At 36.7% G+C, this 17,003-nt stretch overlaps 2 protein-coding genes across 3 annotated transcripts in view; both read right to left on the bottom strand.

Annotated features, from left to right (window-relative positions):
- Nucleotides 1-17,003, bottom strand: part of LOC139985115 (NLR family CARD domain-containing protein 4-like) — a 373,980-nt gene that overhangs the window by 299,235 nt on the left and 57,742 nt on the right. The window lies entirely within an intron of this gene.
- On the bottom strand, nt 2,554-16,150 carry LOC139984867 (uncharacterized). 2 transcript variants are annotated; one of them, XM_071998977.1, is made up of 8 exons: nt 16,033-16,150; nt 10,863-11,102; nt 8,650-8,892; nt 8,406-8,505; nt 7,448-7,825; nt 6,166-6,343; nt 5,337-5,422; nt 2,554-4,728 (listed from the first exon to the last, which is right to left on the bottom strand). In XM_071998977.1, the coding sequence occupies exons 1-8, from the start codon at nt 16,044-16,046 to the stop codon at nt 4,447-4,449; spliced, it is 1,521 nt and encodes a 506-aa protein (XP_071855078.1). In that variant the 5' UTR covers nt 16,047-16,150; the 3' UTR covers nt 2,554-4,446. The 2 variants fall into 2 exon arrangements, with proteins under 2 accessions (XP_071855078.1, XP_071855077.1); XM_071998976.1 differs by lacking the exon at nt 16,033-16,150 and having other exon boundaries at nt 10,863-11,564.

Genomic DNA, 17,003 nt, shown 5'->3' on the forward strand with positions numbered 1-17,003 from the left:
AGTTTTGATTTTCTCTGGGACTCGGTTTGACACCCCACACCCCGTTTGTATACTTCGAGGTCGCGTTCTCAAATGATAATAGTGAAATTATATTTTCCTGTTTCCAAGTACAGCGTAAGTTAACTCTTTCAGTATCATATTAGTCTCACTAGACGTTCAGTCTTTACTTTAGGATTTACAAAAGATGTTCATATGACGAGGAAAATATATAATTAAATGTCTACTGATAATTTAACTCAAATTTTGCTTGGTTGCCATGGCAACTATGTGAAACAAAAGTAATAGGTGCCAGTTCTGGAACAGTTAATGAGTGACGCACCATTATATACCTCCCTGCTTGATTTCGTCTATAGAAGTGTACAAATACATAAAATATGGTTTTAAATTTACATATAAATCTAAATGCTTTCCCTCATATCATTACCCACTTTTATTTATACTATTATCAGGCAAATCATGCATGGATGTTAGTTTTTGCCAATACATATAGATTTTACTCTTGTCAAGCGCCCATCGTGGGAGTGATGGGATGTCCCCCTCCCCCCCCCCAAAAAAAAACACTACACGCGTTTCAAACTAACTCAGAGTAGTTATAGCACAATGTTGCGTTTCGACTTAGATATTGGACATAATATATGTCAAACTATACCTCAGAAGTATCATTTAAAGTGTTAACTTCCCCTTTTTCTGGGGAAGCACCATAGACCCCCCCCCCACCTCCTACCCATATATCATGTCGGCTTTGACGACCCTCTGTTCCTGTACAACACTGCAGAACGAGTGTCTTATTTTTGCCTTTATAAAGTCTTTATGGTAATGCTACACATTAGAATATTCCTATTACGGTACATCTATTACCAACAGTTCCGATACATGTTTGGTCTCTGTTTTGTTTTCGTTAATGTTTTAATACACTTTGCGGCAATTTCAGAGAAGAAAAAAACTTCGTTTGCAGAACTTACACAAGAATTAAGTTAAACTTTGCGACTTTATTCTGCAATTCAGATTGAAAGAATGGTTTTAAGCGGAGGTGTGGATTTGTTTAAATTTGTGTGTTTGTCTGGGGGGGGGGGGGGGGTTGACAGACTCCGAGGAGCACAACATTACTTCAAAACCTTACACAATAATTGCCGCAGTGTAATTTAATTGCCCAAAGTGTATGATTCCACTTCCTTTCGGAAAGAGATTTAAAGCATCAGTTGATTTGATTGCTAGTCTCAAATTCATCTTATAGGGCAGTGATCTCGAAAGAGCGAAATGTAAGGAATATGACTTATCTCTTAAATCAACCAAGCTTAGCAATATTAAGTGTTGTTACATTTATATTATTCGATTTGTTGTCCACTGTCACAAGACTCTGTTTTGGGTGTCTCCTTAATTTAAAATTGCAATCATGTGTTGCTGATCCATTACTCTCTTCTATGTGAATCAACAACACTCTATATGTCAAAAGAAATTCACAAAGTTGGCTGGTTGGTAAAGCCTTTAAATATATGTAAGAAATTTGAAATGTGTCCATTATGACGACATGGTGACAATACCTTTCACTTTTCTTGACTTCAAGGATGATGGAATGGATCCTACCGGAATAGTGTCTGGCAGCATGTACCGATAAAACCTATGGAGAGAAGTAGATTAATCATCGTGTAAGATGTAGAAGACATAGAGGAATGTCCTCCTAGTCAGGTTTATTATCAAATCAATGACGATAAACATAGTAAACAACAAATAACAAGGAATTAAATCACATCTGATTGACCATTCTGATCAGAATTAATTATAATCACAAGTCTTGTGTTTCAAAGATCCCACGAAAACTAAATTAGGTTGGATCATATAATTGAAGTAAGGAGAATGACGTCATGCGACATATACTGACGCCACCCATTCTACTGATGGCGCTTTGCTTGTACGGCAAGAAAGTACCAGCGCGTAATACAAACACCACGCCTTTGACATAACTACATTGATAAAGTTGACATAAATCACTCGAAATGTTAGAGTTCACTGGTAAAATATCAATCTAGAAATAATGAAACTTACAGCAACATTATTGTTTCTTAATCTCAAAATAGTTTAAGATGCTACAATTTACACTTTTCGATGTAATGACGGGATGAAAAACTTGTAAACAGTCTTGTACTGAAAAGGAAGATTAATGGAATGGAGAGGAGTAGGAGGGTCGAGTACATAGCAACATTGTTTACTGGGCGAAACAACTGATCCCCCCTTGGTGATTTCAATAAAAGGTAAACACAAAATGTTGCAATTACATGTATGAACAAGGCAGATATACCAAGATCTCTTATTATTTAAGTATTTATTCATTATCAACCTTCAATAATGTTATCACATTACACGCAATGTTTTTTTGTTGTCATTGATCTAAATCAAATTGTAAAAACCTATAAAATGTTTGTAGAGTTGATAAGAATTTCCTTAACCATTACACAATTGAATCTTCCTATTCAACGATGTTCTCAATGAAGAACTGCATGTGTCCCAAATATCAGACTTCATTCATACCAAGGAGTTGATACAACTTCCTACACTGTAAACAATAGTTAGTCTATATGACTAAAAAAAATTAGTCACAACGATGCCTCTATCGACCAGTTTCTTCTAGTCATTTGACTATATAACATTAGTTTTGTGACTAATTAAATCGAGTTTTCTGACTAATTAAAATTAGTCCTACTACGATGCCTCTATCGACCAAAGCTTAGTCCAGTGACTAAAAATATTAGTCATTGCAACTGTGACTACTTATTTAGGTCACAAGACTAGTTTCAGATTAAGTACTGATTAGTTAAGAAATGAGATAGTGACACACATTGTAAGTTTCATGGTAATTTTTATTAACATTCAGTATTAATGCAAAATGTGACAAATAAACATTCCATTTAAAAGTCATCTCATAAAGAACAGTAACAAACACTAAAGGTTAAAGAACATTTAAAACTGAAATATATATTTATTGGACAATTGGGAAACTTATCTTTACAAAAATGTCAAAATCTTCTCCGATAAAACATCTTGAGACTACTCATGGGATTACTTTGAAACGCTCCTAAGTTGGCAGTGTTCAAGAGTTTTCAAACAATTAGATCATGCATCATTATGGGCTCCATCAGTTTCATCAAAATAACAGCATGGAAAAGATGTGGACAGACAGATAAAGGGAAAGTTTGGGAGTACACAGCTCAAATATAAAAATAGAACTTCAACCAAATAAATTATCTTAATTAATATTTTAATATAAATATACATAACATAGATTTAATATACACAAAATAATATATCATATAACTATTTATAATTTATTTATAAAAATAATACCCCATGTCAAGTCAAATGGTATAAAAAGGCCTTGAGTAGCTCTATATGACCTTAGCTGTTAAAAGGGCCAGAAAATATCCTTATAATCATCATCTCGAATTAGGATGATAAATAAAAATATTACCATGACAAGCTAAACCAAAAAGTGAGCTTTAAAGAGAACCATTGACCAGAGATTAAATTTCTATGTCTAACAACATCTGACAACTACATTTAAAACAAAAGAATAATATAAGTCATTTTATGAACTTGGAAGTGATATTATTCTGAGTTTCTGACCATGAGATGTGATGGTACAATATTATTGCAGAACATGCAAGTTGAACATGTTATTATCATTGAAGCAACACTAGGGTGGAACAGTAAACAAAGTATAGTTACAACATTTCTAGAAGTACTTTATCACAAACCATAAGCTATGTCTTGACTGGTAGACAATTACCTTCTAGGTCAATTTTTTGGGGTACATTTTAAATGAGGTCCCCACATTCAATCACACTAACCTCATTTAATCATTGTAATTATTTCCAAGTACACTGAAGTCCATGTTAAAGACTTGCCCGATATATCGAAAATCATTTGCTGATAATTTGATCTTTGCTTGATCCCAAACGTGTGCGCAAGTACACAAACAATAATCTTATACACTACACTTATGTGGGGCTTAGGCATGCACTATAGCATATACTAGTAGTATGACCGGTGTGCATTATTGAATATAACCGGTGTGCAGTATTATGTGTACGTATATGGCTAGACAAGTATATTTTTGAATTACCTCCCAGGGTACCCTATACACCTGAGTAAATAGAGGCAATTGAGATTAAGTGCCTTCATTAAAGATACATACAAATCGACCAGGTTGGTACATGAACCCACGATCATGGAATCATGTGTTCAGTGCCCTAGCCATTCCACCACAACTTCTGTATGTCTTTACGTACTGTGGTTATTTCACTGATTGCATAATGCGCACTGTATATCACAGATTGTTCCTTATATTGAATGTATGATTTTATTATCATAACTACTACAAGAACAAGACACAACATTTCTGTACGTGCTAACACCATTGGGGTGAAAGTTCAAGCGACCAACATATGATATTTACATATTCATATTTATTTTTTCTACAACTCTCATAACTGTCTTGTCAACTGGGAGTCCATCCTGGATGTTTAAAATCATCCTCTGGTAGAAGTTTAGGGTTTTCTTCAGAGCTGTTGGATAAACCAAGTTAAATATATAAAATGTAGCCAAGTAGACAGCAAAAGCTGACATGAAATTGGATGATTCTGTGACTTTGAAGCCATCAACTTTAACTGTGTAGCTGCTGACTTCTTCTTCACCTTCAAACATTTCCATGATCACTGGAAGTTTAACTTCATGCTGCCAACAAAGAAAATGAAATGAATAAGTAACCAATTATTTTAGGAAGCACAATGGCAGATCCAGGATGGGATTTGAACCCATGTAGTCAAAGCAAACGTCATGTTTTTAAGAATGATTGTGCAAGTCACCATATTAAATATGTAATTATTTAATATATAGTCTGTTTAATAATAGCATTAAAGACGATATTACATATCATTGACAAATTTTGTTAACATTATGAGTCATTTTCCTTACATGGCTAAATTTCAATGGTATCACAGTACAAACGTTAAAATGTCATTAATATGCAGTGTTGCAGTTGTGGTTGAGGCAACAGCCTCCAAGGCAAAAATTTAATGAATTTATTTGCCTTAATATATTATTAAAATTTCCTTGCTTTTCTTCAGATACTTTATTCAACTCAGACAGAACTAGTTGTTGATGCTAAAAGGTCCTTTACAAGGAACGTTTCCATTTATTGTTTAATGAAACTCATACACATATCAGTTTGTCTTTTGTTTCCCTTCAATTTAATTATAAAGGGGGAAGTTAATGACAACCCATAAGAAAAATATGCGATAAATTTAGGGTAATTATCCATTATATATATATAAGTTACTTACAGTTTCATCAACCACCGAGAGCATACTTTCCAACTTCTCGTTAACAAGGGTTGGTACTGCAATCACTGCAGCATATTTAGTGGCCTCTATAAAAAAAAACATAGGTGAAACTGTTTTGTAATCCCCTTTAATATTAAATATCATGATATCCTCACTCCTCAGAGGTGTTTTCTTACAATATATTTGAAACACAAATGAAGACAAGATCAGATAGGCCTAGCTTATTACATTTGAAGTTTGAACATGATCAACGGTTATGTGAGTGGTGTGGCAATGGACACACTTGACTCACACAGTTAATACAAACCATTAATTTGACCTGACTGAAGTGTTACAGAGCTCTCTAGCAGTGGCTACCTAGAATAGGTGGGTCCTTCTTTAGTCCCCCATGCAAGGATGCCACTCTGAGGAGGGGTCTAAGGGGGGGGTATCCCCTTTGAGAATATATCTTATTATGATATAATTTTATTATTATTTTGGGGGCTGTGTGCCGCTTGGCACTCCCCTGACTGGTACCCTGCAGGGCGGACTGCCCCCCACTTACTACGCCATTGCTCTCTAGACCAGCGGTCGGCAACTTTTTTACCCATGAACTAATGAATATCCCCGGAACAAAGCCACGACCCAAGAGGTACTAACGCCTCAAAATATTATCGCTTGAAAATGTCATGTTCTATTGATGTTAAAGTACACTAACGACTCACATGCTGTTGTTTATAAACACTGATCATACTAAGGAAGCGTTGTTGTTTATGAACAAATTTCCTGTCGGTGTTCGCTTGATATTTTTTCTGCTCTAGCCCATACCTTCATCCAATAAAATACTAACCATGCCTTGTGCTCTCATCCTTATATTTCAAAATGTCTCCAATAGCTTTGTCTACAAGGTTTGGTCGGCTTTTCTTATTCTTCACCGTTGTTACAATAGCATCAGCATATTTGGTGAAGCCATCATGTATCAGGTCCCTAATTGAGGAGGATCCAATTCTCTGGAATTCCAAAATTATCTGAAAATTGAACAAGAAATTAAAAAAGTTTGGTGATTACATTCTATGTTGGTAAATGAAGAAAAGAGTTCTACATAACAACAAAAGGAAATAAATTGTAATGACCGTATCAGTGTCAACATTACTATGAGGTTAGTGATTGCAGTTCCTGTTAAAAAAACCAGATGAGTTTCCAGTTTTTAAGTGTTTGACCTCCATTGACCTCAGGTGGCACACATTTAGTGTCATCTCCAGTCATTTTATTATGGGGTACTGCAGACGAAGGTCAACATGTTTGTATTCCCCATTTTTGGACAATCACAAATCTTATCCTGGGGCACAGTACGTAACATTTTAAGGTGTGTGTGCCCCCAGCCCGGGTATAAGGTTCCTCTATATATGCACTATGCTATCTTGAGATATTGTGTTTACAAGCAAGTCACCATGGACTTATGTACATACGTCATCATGCAGTGTACTCCAGGGGGGTTGTAGGGGACCCTCTGAGTGTAAGTTGCCACCCCTGGGTGGATCTTGCCGCGCCCCCCAAAAAAATAGTGGCCGCCCCCTAATTTTTTTGTCTAACAACGAATACAACAGAAAACCAGAATGAAAACATTTCATGGTTCCTTGCTGCTGTTCATTAGTTCCATTAATAGGGAAATTTCTAACAAAGCCCTAATACAACAACAGTATGCTCACAAACCTTTGTGGCCAAAGTAATGCTAAGCCCTGATATCAATTGCAACACACATCGGTGTGTGAAGACTATCTACCATAATCATCATACCAAGTTTGACGAAATTCCGACTAGTAATAGTAGCCAAGTAATTGCAATTTGGAGTATTTCACGTTTGACCCCATGACCTCATTAATATTCATGAAATGAGCACCAAAAAAATAGGGTTCATCTACTCACTATGGGCCACCCACCCACCAAGTTTGATCATGATCAGTCAATCCCTTGTTGAGTTATCGTGCATACAAGCTAAAGCGTCTCACACACACACACACACGCACACACACACGCCAACCTGAATACATAGGTTCCTTTGCTTTTAGCAAGGAACCAAAAACTACACTGGTTGGTAATTGAAAGGAGCTGTATAAACTGAAAGTAAATACCTCATCTTCATCGAAAAGCCATGGGTACAGCTCCTGGACCTGCTTCACAGAAACACCTTCTTTAACAATCAGTTGTCTTCGATCTGAGAATGTTGCTGACATTGCCTCTGTCACCCTGGAGTAGTGAGGTTTCTTCTTGGCGTTCTCCCTTTTCAACCACTGAATATGGGATTCAATGGACTTGTCATCTTCTGATTCTTGTCTTTGTGGGAGATAGTTAATCATACCCCATTGTGGTGGAGTTTTTCTGGCAGCAGGCACTTGGGGAAGATGAAGAGATGGTCTCACTCTTTTCCGTGACTGCACCACAGGGATTGAGTTGTCCTCCCTCTTCCTTGCATTTGAAAATTTGTATTGAAGTCTGATTTTCCAGATGGACTGCAAAATAAAGTAAACTGACAATTAGTGTTTATTTACATTACTCAACTTTTTCCTAATTGAATAATTTAATTCTACTCACACTACTCGACCAAACTTTTAAGCAATGTAGCCATTTTCTGTCGAGGGGGTATGAAAGGGAGCGTGCCCATGGAGAATGGTGAGCTAGGCTGAGAAAAAAGTAATATTGGATGAGAAATAAAGCATACAATAGCATCCATGTCCATGTCTATGTACAGGTGTAAGTAACATGGACAAATTGGTTAGTTAATGAGGTAGTATAGATTTGCACTTCAATACCTATCTGTAAATAGTTGCCCACATGGTTACCCGCTCCAAAAAATGTTATCTGCGTTCTTTCTCCTACTTATCTACCAAACATACATTACATTTTAATTACTTTACCATGCTTTTGGTACTCTCAACCCTAATTTTTCTTTCCCTACTCCATCCCATCCCCCACCCCCCCCCAACCTAAACAGAGAAAAGAAGAAAAATTAGACCATGGATCTGTCAGAGCAGGCGTTCAAACCCCCTCATGAAAAAATGCTCACTAAATATATATATACTGCTGACATACCTGAACATCTCCTGTTGACATATTTGGCTGGTTGGCAAGCTTGGGGTAGACTTTAAACAACTTCTGAATAATACGCTCATACTGCATAGTCTTCGGGTAACTATCAAAAAATAAACCAGAAAACCAAAATGTTTACTGATTCCTTGCCATGTTAAAACATCAAAAGGTAATTGCACTGCACAAACTGGCACATATCAAATTTATATCTTTTACTGAACTATTTATTCCCTCAAAATGCACTTACTAAGTATATACTTTGACTGCATTGTAGATGGCTTCCAGCATCGCAGACCGTTCTGCTTCTTTCAGAGGTGGAGACCCAGTTTGAAGTTTATCAACAATAGCCGATGAAAACTCTGGTAGCTGAAAATGAAGGTCCCAGTTGGCGTCAGTACGAGTTGAAAAAATTGTACTTGCAGATGAGGTTGGGAGGTTTGGTGGTGGATCTGTCAACAGTGATGGTGACACGTCACTAGCAAGAGGGCATCTGTACAAACAAAATAATGATACATATAACCAGAGATGCCAACCTCTTGACACAAACTAGAGCACCAATGGTGCAGAAGCTCATACCTTTTCGAGCTTAAAAATGTAGGGCCCACAAAGCTTTATGGCCCACCAAATTTCAGGCCATTTTTCAGATTCCACCAATTTTGGGCCCATGAGGGATAAGCCCCCCCCCCCCTCCTCCGTTAGCAGAATCCTGGCCACACCACTGGCTATAATTCCTATTTTCCGCCTTTAAATCCTATTTTACCCACTCTCTCAAACAATACCACTGACCTACCCTATTAAACTATCTCCCCTCTACCTGAGCAGACCTGAAGCACTCCTTGCCAAAATTTTGGCTGGCTGCCTACATACCTCAGGCTCAAAGACTTCTAAGAATCGGCAAGTGATGATTGGCTATAGGGCTCTCATGCTTACAGTTCAACAGTTAATAACAACTCCCAGTCCTGCTTTAATTCCACTAACAGCCTCTGCAGAGCTTAACCACAATTTTATGTAAACAAACACTGCAGAGACTGGGAGACAAATTAAAGGAGCTTTGGCAAAAGGTGAAGGCTCAGATTGTTTTAAACAATGGGGATTAATTGTAATTAATTAACTTTTGACCAAAAATTATTAGGCATCACCTTATTCATACACAATCCAACAATCCTCAGTTCAACTTTGAATATGATCCATCAAAATCTTGGGGAGATTGAGATATTTGAAAATATTACAAAGAATGACCCCCGATGACCCCCTAACTGACCATTGACCTCAATTTTCCGAACACCCCTCGTAACTCTCATCCTGAGGAACGTCGAGACCAAGTTTCATTTTAACTGGCCATACACTGTACGAACAGGAGCAATTTGAAAATATAGGGCCGCGGCCCGGGCCACAAAAGACCCCTAGTTGATCTTTGATCTCAAATTCATGAACACCCTGAAGGTAAAACTTCCATAGTACTATCGTGACAAACCCTCAACATTGTACCATGGAATCTGTAGGAGAAGAAGCATTTTGCGTATTCCCACAAAATGGCCCATAACGGCCCACAGGTGACCTATGACCATCCTAAGTCTGTATGACCATCCTAACTGTACTTATTCAAAAAAAATCTATATACCAAGTTTGAGTTAAGTCCAACTTTCCCTTGTTTAGTTACAGTATACCCAAGCAAGTGTAAGGTCCACCACACGAAATAATTCATTTTTAGAGGATGGTAATACCCAGTATCACCAGAAAACATTTTCATATGTTGCTCTTAAGGAATGGAACGAATTATCAAGGAAGTGTAAGAATGCCAAGTCTTCAAATACTTTTAAACTTTCTATTTTATATTCATTGTCGTCTTACTTTTTTATTATTATAATTATTATTTTATATGATTAAATTTTTCATTTCACTATTAGTTATTTTATTTCAGGGCCTCGGGGGAGATTAGCTTTACGCTAACCGAGTATACCATTTACTGTAAAATAAATAAATATATAAATAAAAGTTTCTAATAATGTACCCGGAAAACAAATGAGACTCGTAGCTAAATGTCAGTGCAATGCATTTTGAACGGTGTTGTAACAACAGTCGATCAGATACTGACAGTCTATAGGCTGAGTGATGCGTTGCTGGACGTGAGCTGTACAGTAGTAAACAATGTAAATCCTACCTACTTGAACGATAAATCTTTGTGTCCAAGTTTCATCAAATTCTGTTCAAGTATGTATGCACTATGCAGGAGGTAACTTTGAAACAAATTGTTGACAGAGTGATAGAGATGGATAGACGCAGTAAGATCACGATAGCTCCCACTTAATATGTGAGCTAAAAACATGTCTGCTGAGCATATTTTGCAAATTCGAGTCATTATGCGTCTGTTACTATTTTTTCCATTGTTTGGCCAGAATTAGCCAAATTTGGCATTATTTTACCACTTTGGACAAGGATAGGAGTAACAAAAGTTCTTACCGATTAGAACTTGAAGTGCATTGAGAAGCAGATAACAAAATTATCAAAAACTTTGTGTTAGTTGGAAATGCTTCTTGGGGTTCAAGGTCCCTCCATTCTTCAAAGCTCCTATCCCAACACTGCAGCTTAAATTTTTCCTTCAGTTGGAACACTTCAGAAGCCTTGACTTCCAATTGTTCTTTTGTATTACTGCCTTCTCTTTCTATTTTTTTGTTTTCATTGCCATACATGAAAAGATATCTGGAATACAAGATATAAATTTTCATAGCAAAACGAACACATACCAGGTAATTAAATGCCTCTCCATTGTGCCATTTAGGATTTACTGTAGGAACATGTTTACTTGCAGAATTTATTGCACATAGTCAAACTACCACTTACCAGTGTGGCAATTTCATTCAATAATGGTGAGCTGTTTTGATTTTCAATAATATATGTTTATTTAAATAATTGAGCCTTAAGAATAATTCTTGTCTGTCCCATTTGTGATTGTATTTAATGAGAGAGAACGAATCAAGAGAATAAACAAGCACGCAACTGTGCATAGTGATTCCTTGCCATATTTTTTTAATGTTATTATTGAATGTTGACAAATGTGAATCAATATTGTGAAGGTTGAAGCAAATCTTATTTTTGGCTATCTGACAGTCCTGACAACAAATTTATACACCACTGTTTTTTTGTTGAGTCAAATGACAGAGTTAGTGGTGGTATGTACAGGTATGTTTACAACCCATTGACAGTGGTGTATGCTTAAATGTCACCAAAAACTAGCCATAAGACCCAAAGGCACTACTATGGTAGTAGGATGTAATGTCTAATTACTACGATACTTTGTTCATTTCCCTGGCATGGATACACACTGAGAGGATAGTGATCCAGAAGACTGTCAGTAGTTCTTAGTGAATATTGGCCGGTGTCATTGAGGACGTAAGCATGAAGATGATTGCAGTAATCAGATGTAGAAGTTTGCCTACACACAAAATAAACCGTACCACCAATCCAGCAAATAAGTTCAACAATGCCAAATTTAATTAAACCCTCTGGACCTACATCAGTGATCACTGCACATCCTTTCCAATAGGAAGTACCATTGCATTCAGCTTTCTTTGCTGTGTAGACCATTTCTGCTTCACCAGTAACTGGTAGCAACACATCCTGGATGGACTTAAGCATTAACCTGATAGGATACAAGCTGCCAAAAGAATGTTCAACATGTCCCTTTGAAAGAAAATTTCTTTTAGTTCGAAACCAAGACTGATAATATTCATGCCTGTTTGCCAGTGTTTTGCAAATATTCCTTCTATTCTTTGTTCTATGTGACAATTCCTTAAAATACAGATGTTTCCCTTCAAATCGTAATGTCCAGCAATGCACTAATGGACCAAACTGCAGCATCTGATGAGGATAATGGATCATGTAGTGGAACTTGGGAGTCATAGAGTCATTCGGAAATAACACAAAATAATAAATTAAGAATGACTCTATTAAATCAGCTAAAAATTCACTTAGGACAACATTTGTGTGTGGAGCCACAACTAACTCCACAACGTCAGCAATCAGCTGTAACAACTTCCAAATGTTGTCACCAACTGGCACATGCTTACCAACCATCAATGGAAGAAGCCTTAAAAGACACCATGTTTGAATGGCATTTTGTTTTACTTTGAACCTGTGAACATTAGTTTTCATCTTTGTAGGCTTATTAACCTTGTCTGTGCCTTCATATGGGAATATGTCAATTTCTGTGTTGAGTTGTTCAAGAGAAAAGAAATTTTCTTGAACACAATGCAAAATTACTTTTTCCAATACACAAGGTACAATGCCTTCGAATAAGTCATGTGCAATATCTGAAGGTAACCCATTAACTACATGGAAATGCTGCAACACATTAAAAATGGATGATTTCTTAAGACCATACATCCCAGCAATTTCTGGAATGTTTTCTGCCATCCTGGCTTGTTGGTCATATGATGCACTTGTTCTTTTCGTAACTGAATTTGCATTCATGTGTTCCTTTATTTCCCCTCTTGTTACAAGGCAGAACCTACAGGGACGAAAGGTGTTGAAACTCTCTTGAAAGCCACCAACAGTATGAGCAGCCAAATTGTCTGCTACAATCATGGAAAGAGTACCCTTGAAATTATGTTCAGCACCATCTTTCTCAACAATAATGCCATCTTTTTCCAATTTTTTGAGGTCTGCTACCAGAGGGGCTAACACTTTGTGAAGTCCAAATTCTTTAACACATTCAGTTTGACACAGCAAAGACAGTTGAATAACATGCAATTTTGATCTCAACTTTGGGCTTATGTTACCAATGAGAAAATAGAATGCTGAAAACTTCAGATTTTTTACTTTATTTCCAAGTGGATTAGCCACACAGAAGTCATCATGATACAGTTGAATTTGAATATTTTGTGATTCAGCCAATAATGGGTTATTTTTACAAAGAGCCCCATCGCAATAGTCCTGTAGGGAGCCGTCAGGACTTACATGTCCATTTACCACCTCAGCAAAAATGTCATCCTGTTTGAGCAATAACTTGATCGTTTCCAATATATCAATATATTGAAAAGTTTTTTCTTTGCCATTTGCTCCAACTCCCAATAGGTATTCAACTGGTTCAACAAAATCCAAAGTTTGTGCACAGAAAGAATTTACATGCCTTGCATCACTGAAATGATCCAATGACCTCCAAAGGGAGCTTTCCCCAAAATGTTGTTATGATCTATCAGAGTAGGATCAATATTTTCATTTTGAAGTGCAGAGTTAACTTTCATTTGCATATCGGCACTGAACTCGAGAAGCAGATTTTGCATCTCAGTGGCAACAAAGTTACAAGCTTCATGGCAAACTTTAAATTTTTCTCGCAAACCAATAAGAAATGCTGCAACTTGCTCTTCTGTGCTACTTTCAACTGCAACAAGATTAGGATTATTCAACTGGCCAACAGGATTTGGATGTTCTTCTTGTTCAAAGTCATCAATCTGTTCATCATCATTGTTGACATTAATATTTGCATCATTTCTTTGTCTACCATATTGGGCCCAAAATAGAGAATGCTTTTGTCGGATATGTATTTGAAAGCTCCTTGTTGAACTGAAAGTACGATGACAACTGTTTATGTTACAAGTGATTTTACTGTCTGGACTTTTATGCATGTATCTATAATGTTGTAATAACTTTAAAAAGCTTTGTGTGGTGAACTGGCACTGACAACATGGGAAATTTACCATAGTGTTGAAGTTTGAAATGTCAACTATATTGTTAATACGTTTGAAAATTTTGCTATTAACTATTTCGCCCAAGGTTGTAAAAGATAGATGACCGAAGCTAGCATTGTGGTAGTGGCAGCTAGATGTTCAATAAATTCTGCTCAAAAATATGTTACCAATTCCTTCATTTCTTTTTTACAATCATTTGTAAAATATATCATGAAAATGGACAGGAAATTTTGGTGTTAAATGAAAATGAACATAGGCATGTAATATAATCTCTAGCACAATTGAGAAGCTGGTATGGCAATCTCCCTGTTCAATGAAATGGTATATCTGCATGAGACAAATGGAAAATAACTGTAACAAATTTTAATAACACATAACTGCATGAAAAAGTAAACTGCATGAAATTGCTGTATCATTCTATGAGTTTCTCAAAATGATAAAAACTGTTACTTTGAGCATCTTTATTAACTATTAATTTTGGTGATTCTTTGTGAACTCAACAACTGTATTGGCTGGTCACCAAAACCCTACCAGACTTCATTGTTAATCCTTGTGAAAAAAAGGACTTGGAACACATGTACTGTACTGTTAGTTATCCCATAACAACACAAACTTGTCAAGTCTGGTTGAACTTTCTTACATTTCTCAATTATTCTAATAGAAACTATTCAATCAATACCAATTATGGCCTACACCTGTGCCAAACATTATTTTCTGACCACTATGGTACTGGAAAATAGGAAAAAGCTAGATCCAAAATTTTAAGATCCGATCGGTAACATAGGCTAGGTCAGTTGTTTCTAAATATCATGACATGATTTTGCATTTAATTGATACAATTCATCCAAAAGAGTCTCTAGTCACTATGTCAACTCGTCTACTACCAACTCGCCCACAATATTTGAATGCCCACAGTTGGATGTCATGCCCCCTAAAGTTCAGTCCTGGCTATGCTTATTATTGATTTTTTATTATTGATTATTAATTAATATATAATTTTTTAGATGTGGGGTATTTTCTTTTGGTGGGGTGACCAATATAAGAAATGTTCTTAGGTAAGGGATCACAACATATATGCTATGTTAGTGCCCCCCCCCCCCATCACTTTACAGCAAATGTTTCAATGTAAGAAAATGATATAGGCCTCCTAGCCTCTATGGGGGAAAAGATATGTCAGAACTGCCCTTGTGATGAAATATATATATGGTAAGTGAAACGCACATGGGGACAAGTTAGGGCCTTACTACTGTATATACTGCGTACTGTACAATTTACAACAAGAAGCTTTTTAGTGTTATTGGTTGGAGTTTGCTGATAATAGGTATGCATATGTAGAGCATGGGTTGGTGAGTTAACGAATCGGGGAGTGAACTACTTGGTATAATGGTAGTGAATGAGTTGTTAGTGATCGAGTTGGTAGCTAGTGGACTTGACACCAACAGGGAGAGTTGACTAGTAGTTGGCGTGTGGACGAGTCTGAGTTGGTAGTGGACTAGTTGGTGTCCAGACTGCATTTCATTTTATACTCACACCGAAGGTACGCCAAGAATTTAAAGTACCTTCTAGGCCTAAGACCTAAAGTAAATTCCACGATGAAGTTCTTCAGTTCAGAGTGCACGAAATGCAGGCTGGGTTGGCGTGTCGACGAAGTGTCTAGAAACTTGACGTAGGCTAGCCTACACCACAGGCTTTCGCAACATTATAGAATATAGTATACTAGCTAATCATACATTTATATCATAATTGTCGTATAAGTGTGTATTACTGCTACTATAGACTTAACTCCTAGTTTCGGCCTAGCGTTGGCAACAGTTATGCTTACTGAGGCCTAACGTTATTAATTAATAAATACTTTCCAGCAAAACATATCGCGGATATTCAAACCTTCCTTGAACATTATGTCAATTATTATTTAATAAAATTTCAGTTGTGATTGAACTTACCGAACTGACGACATTTTGAAAATGCTTCAGAAGATTTGTTAAGTGATTGAGAATCTTCTTATTTGTTGATAGCCCTTTTACTATCTGCAGTTACGCAATGTACCACGTACAACGTACGTACGTATGTACGTGTATACAGTATACATATAATCGGCGGCCGTCGTCTGAATTTTTGATCTCTGATCAGCTGAGCAGACGGTATTCTACGGTACGATGATTGGGTAAAAATAATGACGTCATTGGTCAAAGCTGAAAGCTATAGAAAGTAAACAAACAGAAGACTAGAACATTCTCGTCACGCTTACATACATGACATGCATAGTGATTTTCAACAAAGTTCGTACAAATTTATGTGACTAATTTATGTTAGTAGAGCGACCATGCAAATTGGTCTGCAACTAACGAATTGGTAATGACTAGCTAAATCTAGTCACTGTGACTAGAATTTTGCCATTCGTGACGAACTAATGTTTACAGTGTAGTTATACTTTATTAAGAACCACACCAACGCGATCTTCGTTTATTCGCAAAAGATATGTGTCATGGAAGGACAAAACTGTGGCCAGTGGAGCATGATACTTTGATTTTACGCAAGAAACCACTAAACCCTGAAATTATGTTAAACCTCTCAAAATGAATACTCTGTGCGTTCACCTTACAAATTAAAGTATTTGAATGTTTTCATTTTTTTTTTCTTTTTACCGGTACTTTTGAACCGCATGTTTTATCATTATTATTTTTTTTATAGCAATATTTTAGACATGAATGCACTTGTTACAAAAACACAACAACAAGAGAGCACTTTTAATTACAAAGTTGGAACCTGGTTATTTCCATTAAAAAACGGAGGCCACTTTCCAGGGTTATCATGATACTGGCAAAGCATGTCTCCCACCCCACCCCTACCCCACCCACCCCTCTTTCACGGCTCCGTCGCCCGTGACGCGGTAAATGGACGGTATTATCGCAAA

The sequence above is a fragment of the Apostichopus japonicus genome, chromosome 17 (assembly GCF_037975245.1).
Source record: "Apostichopus japonicus isolate 1M-3 chromosome 17, ASM3797524v1, whole genome shotgun sequence".
Classification (NCBI taxonomy): domain Eukaryota; kingdom Metazoa; phylum Echinodermata; class Holothuroidea; order Aspidochirotida; family Stichopodidae; genus Apostichopus; species Apostichopus japonicus.

Excerpts from the sequence above, each read along its gene's own strand:
- LOC139984867 (XM_071998976.1), bottom strand. The coding sequence starts at position 11,128 with ATGAAAATTTATATCTTGTATTCCAGATATCTTTTCATGTATGGCAAT. Across the intron at positions 6,344-7,447 it reads GGCTTTTCGATGAAGATGAG|ATAATTTTGGAATTCCAGAG; the intron begins GTATTTACTTTC and ends TTCAATTTTCAG. Across the intron at positions 5,423-6,165 it reads GGATGAGAGCACAAGGCATG|AGGCCACTAAATATGCTGCA; the intron begins GTTAGTATTTTA and ends TTTTTTTTATAG.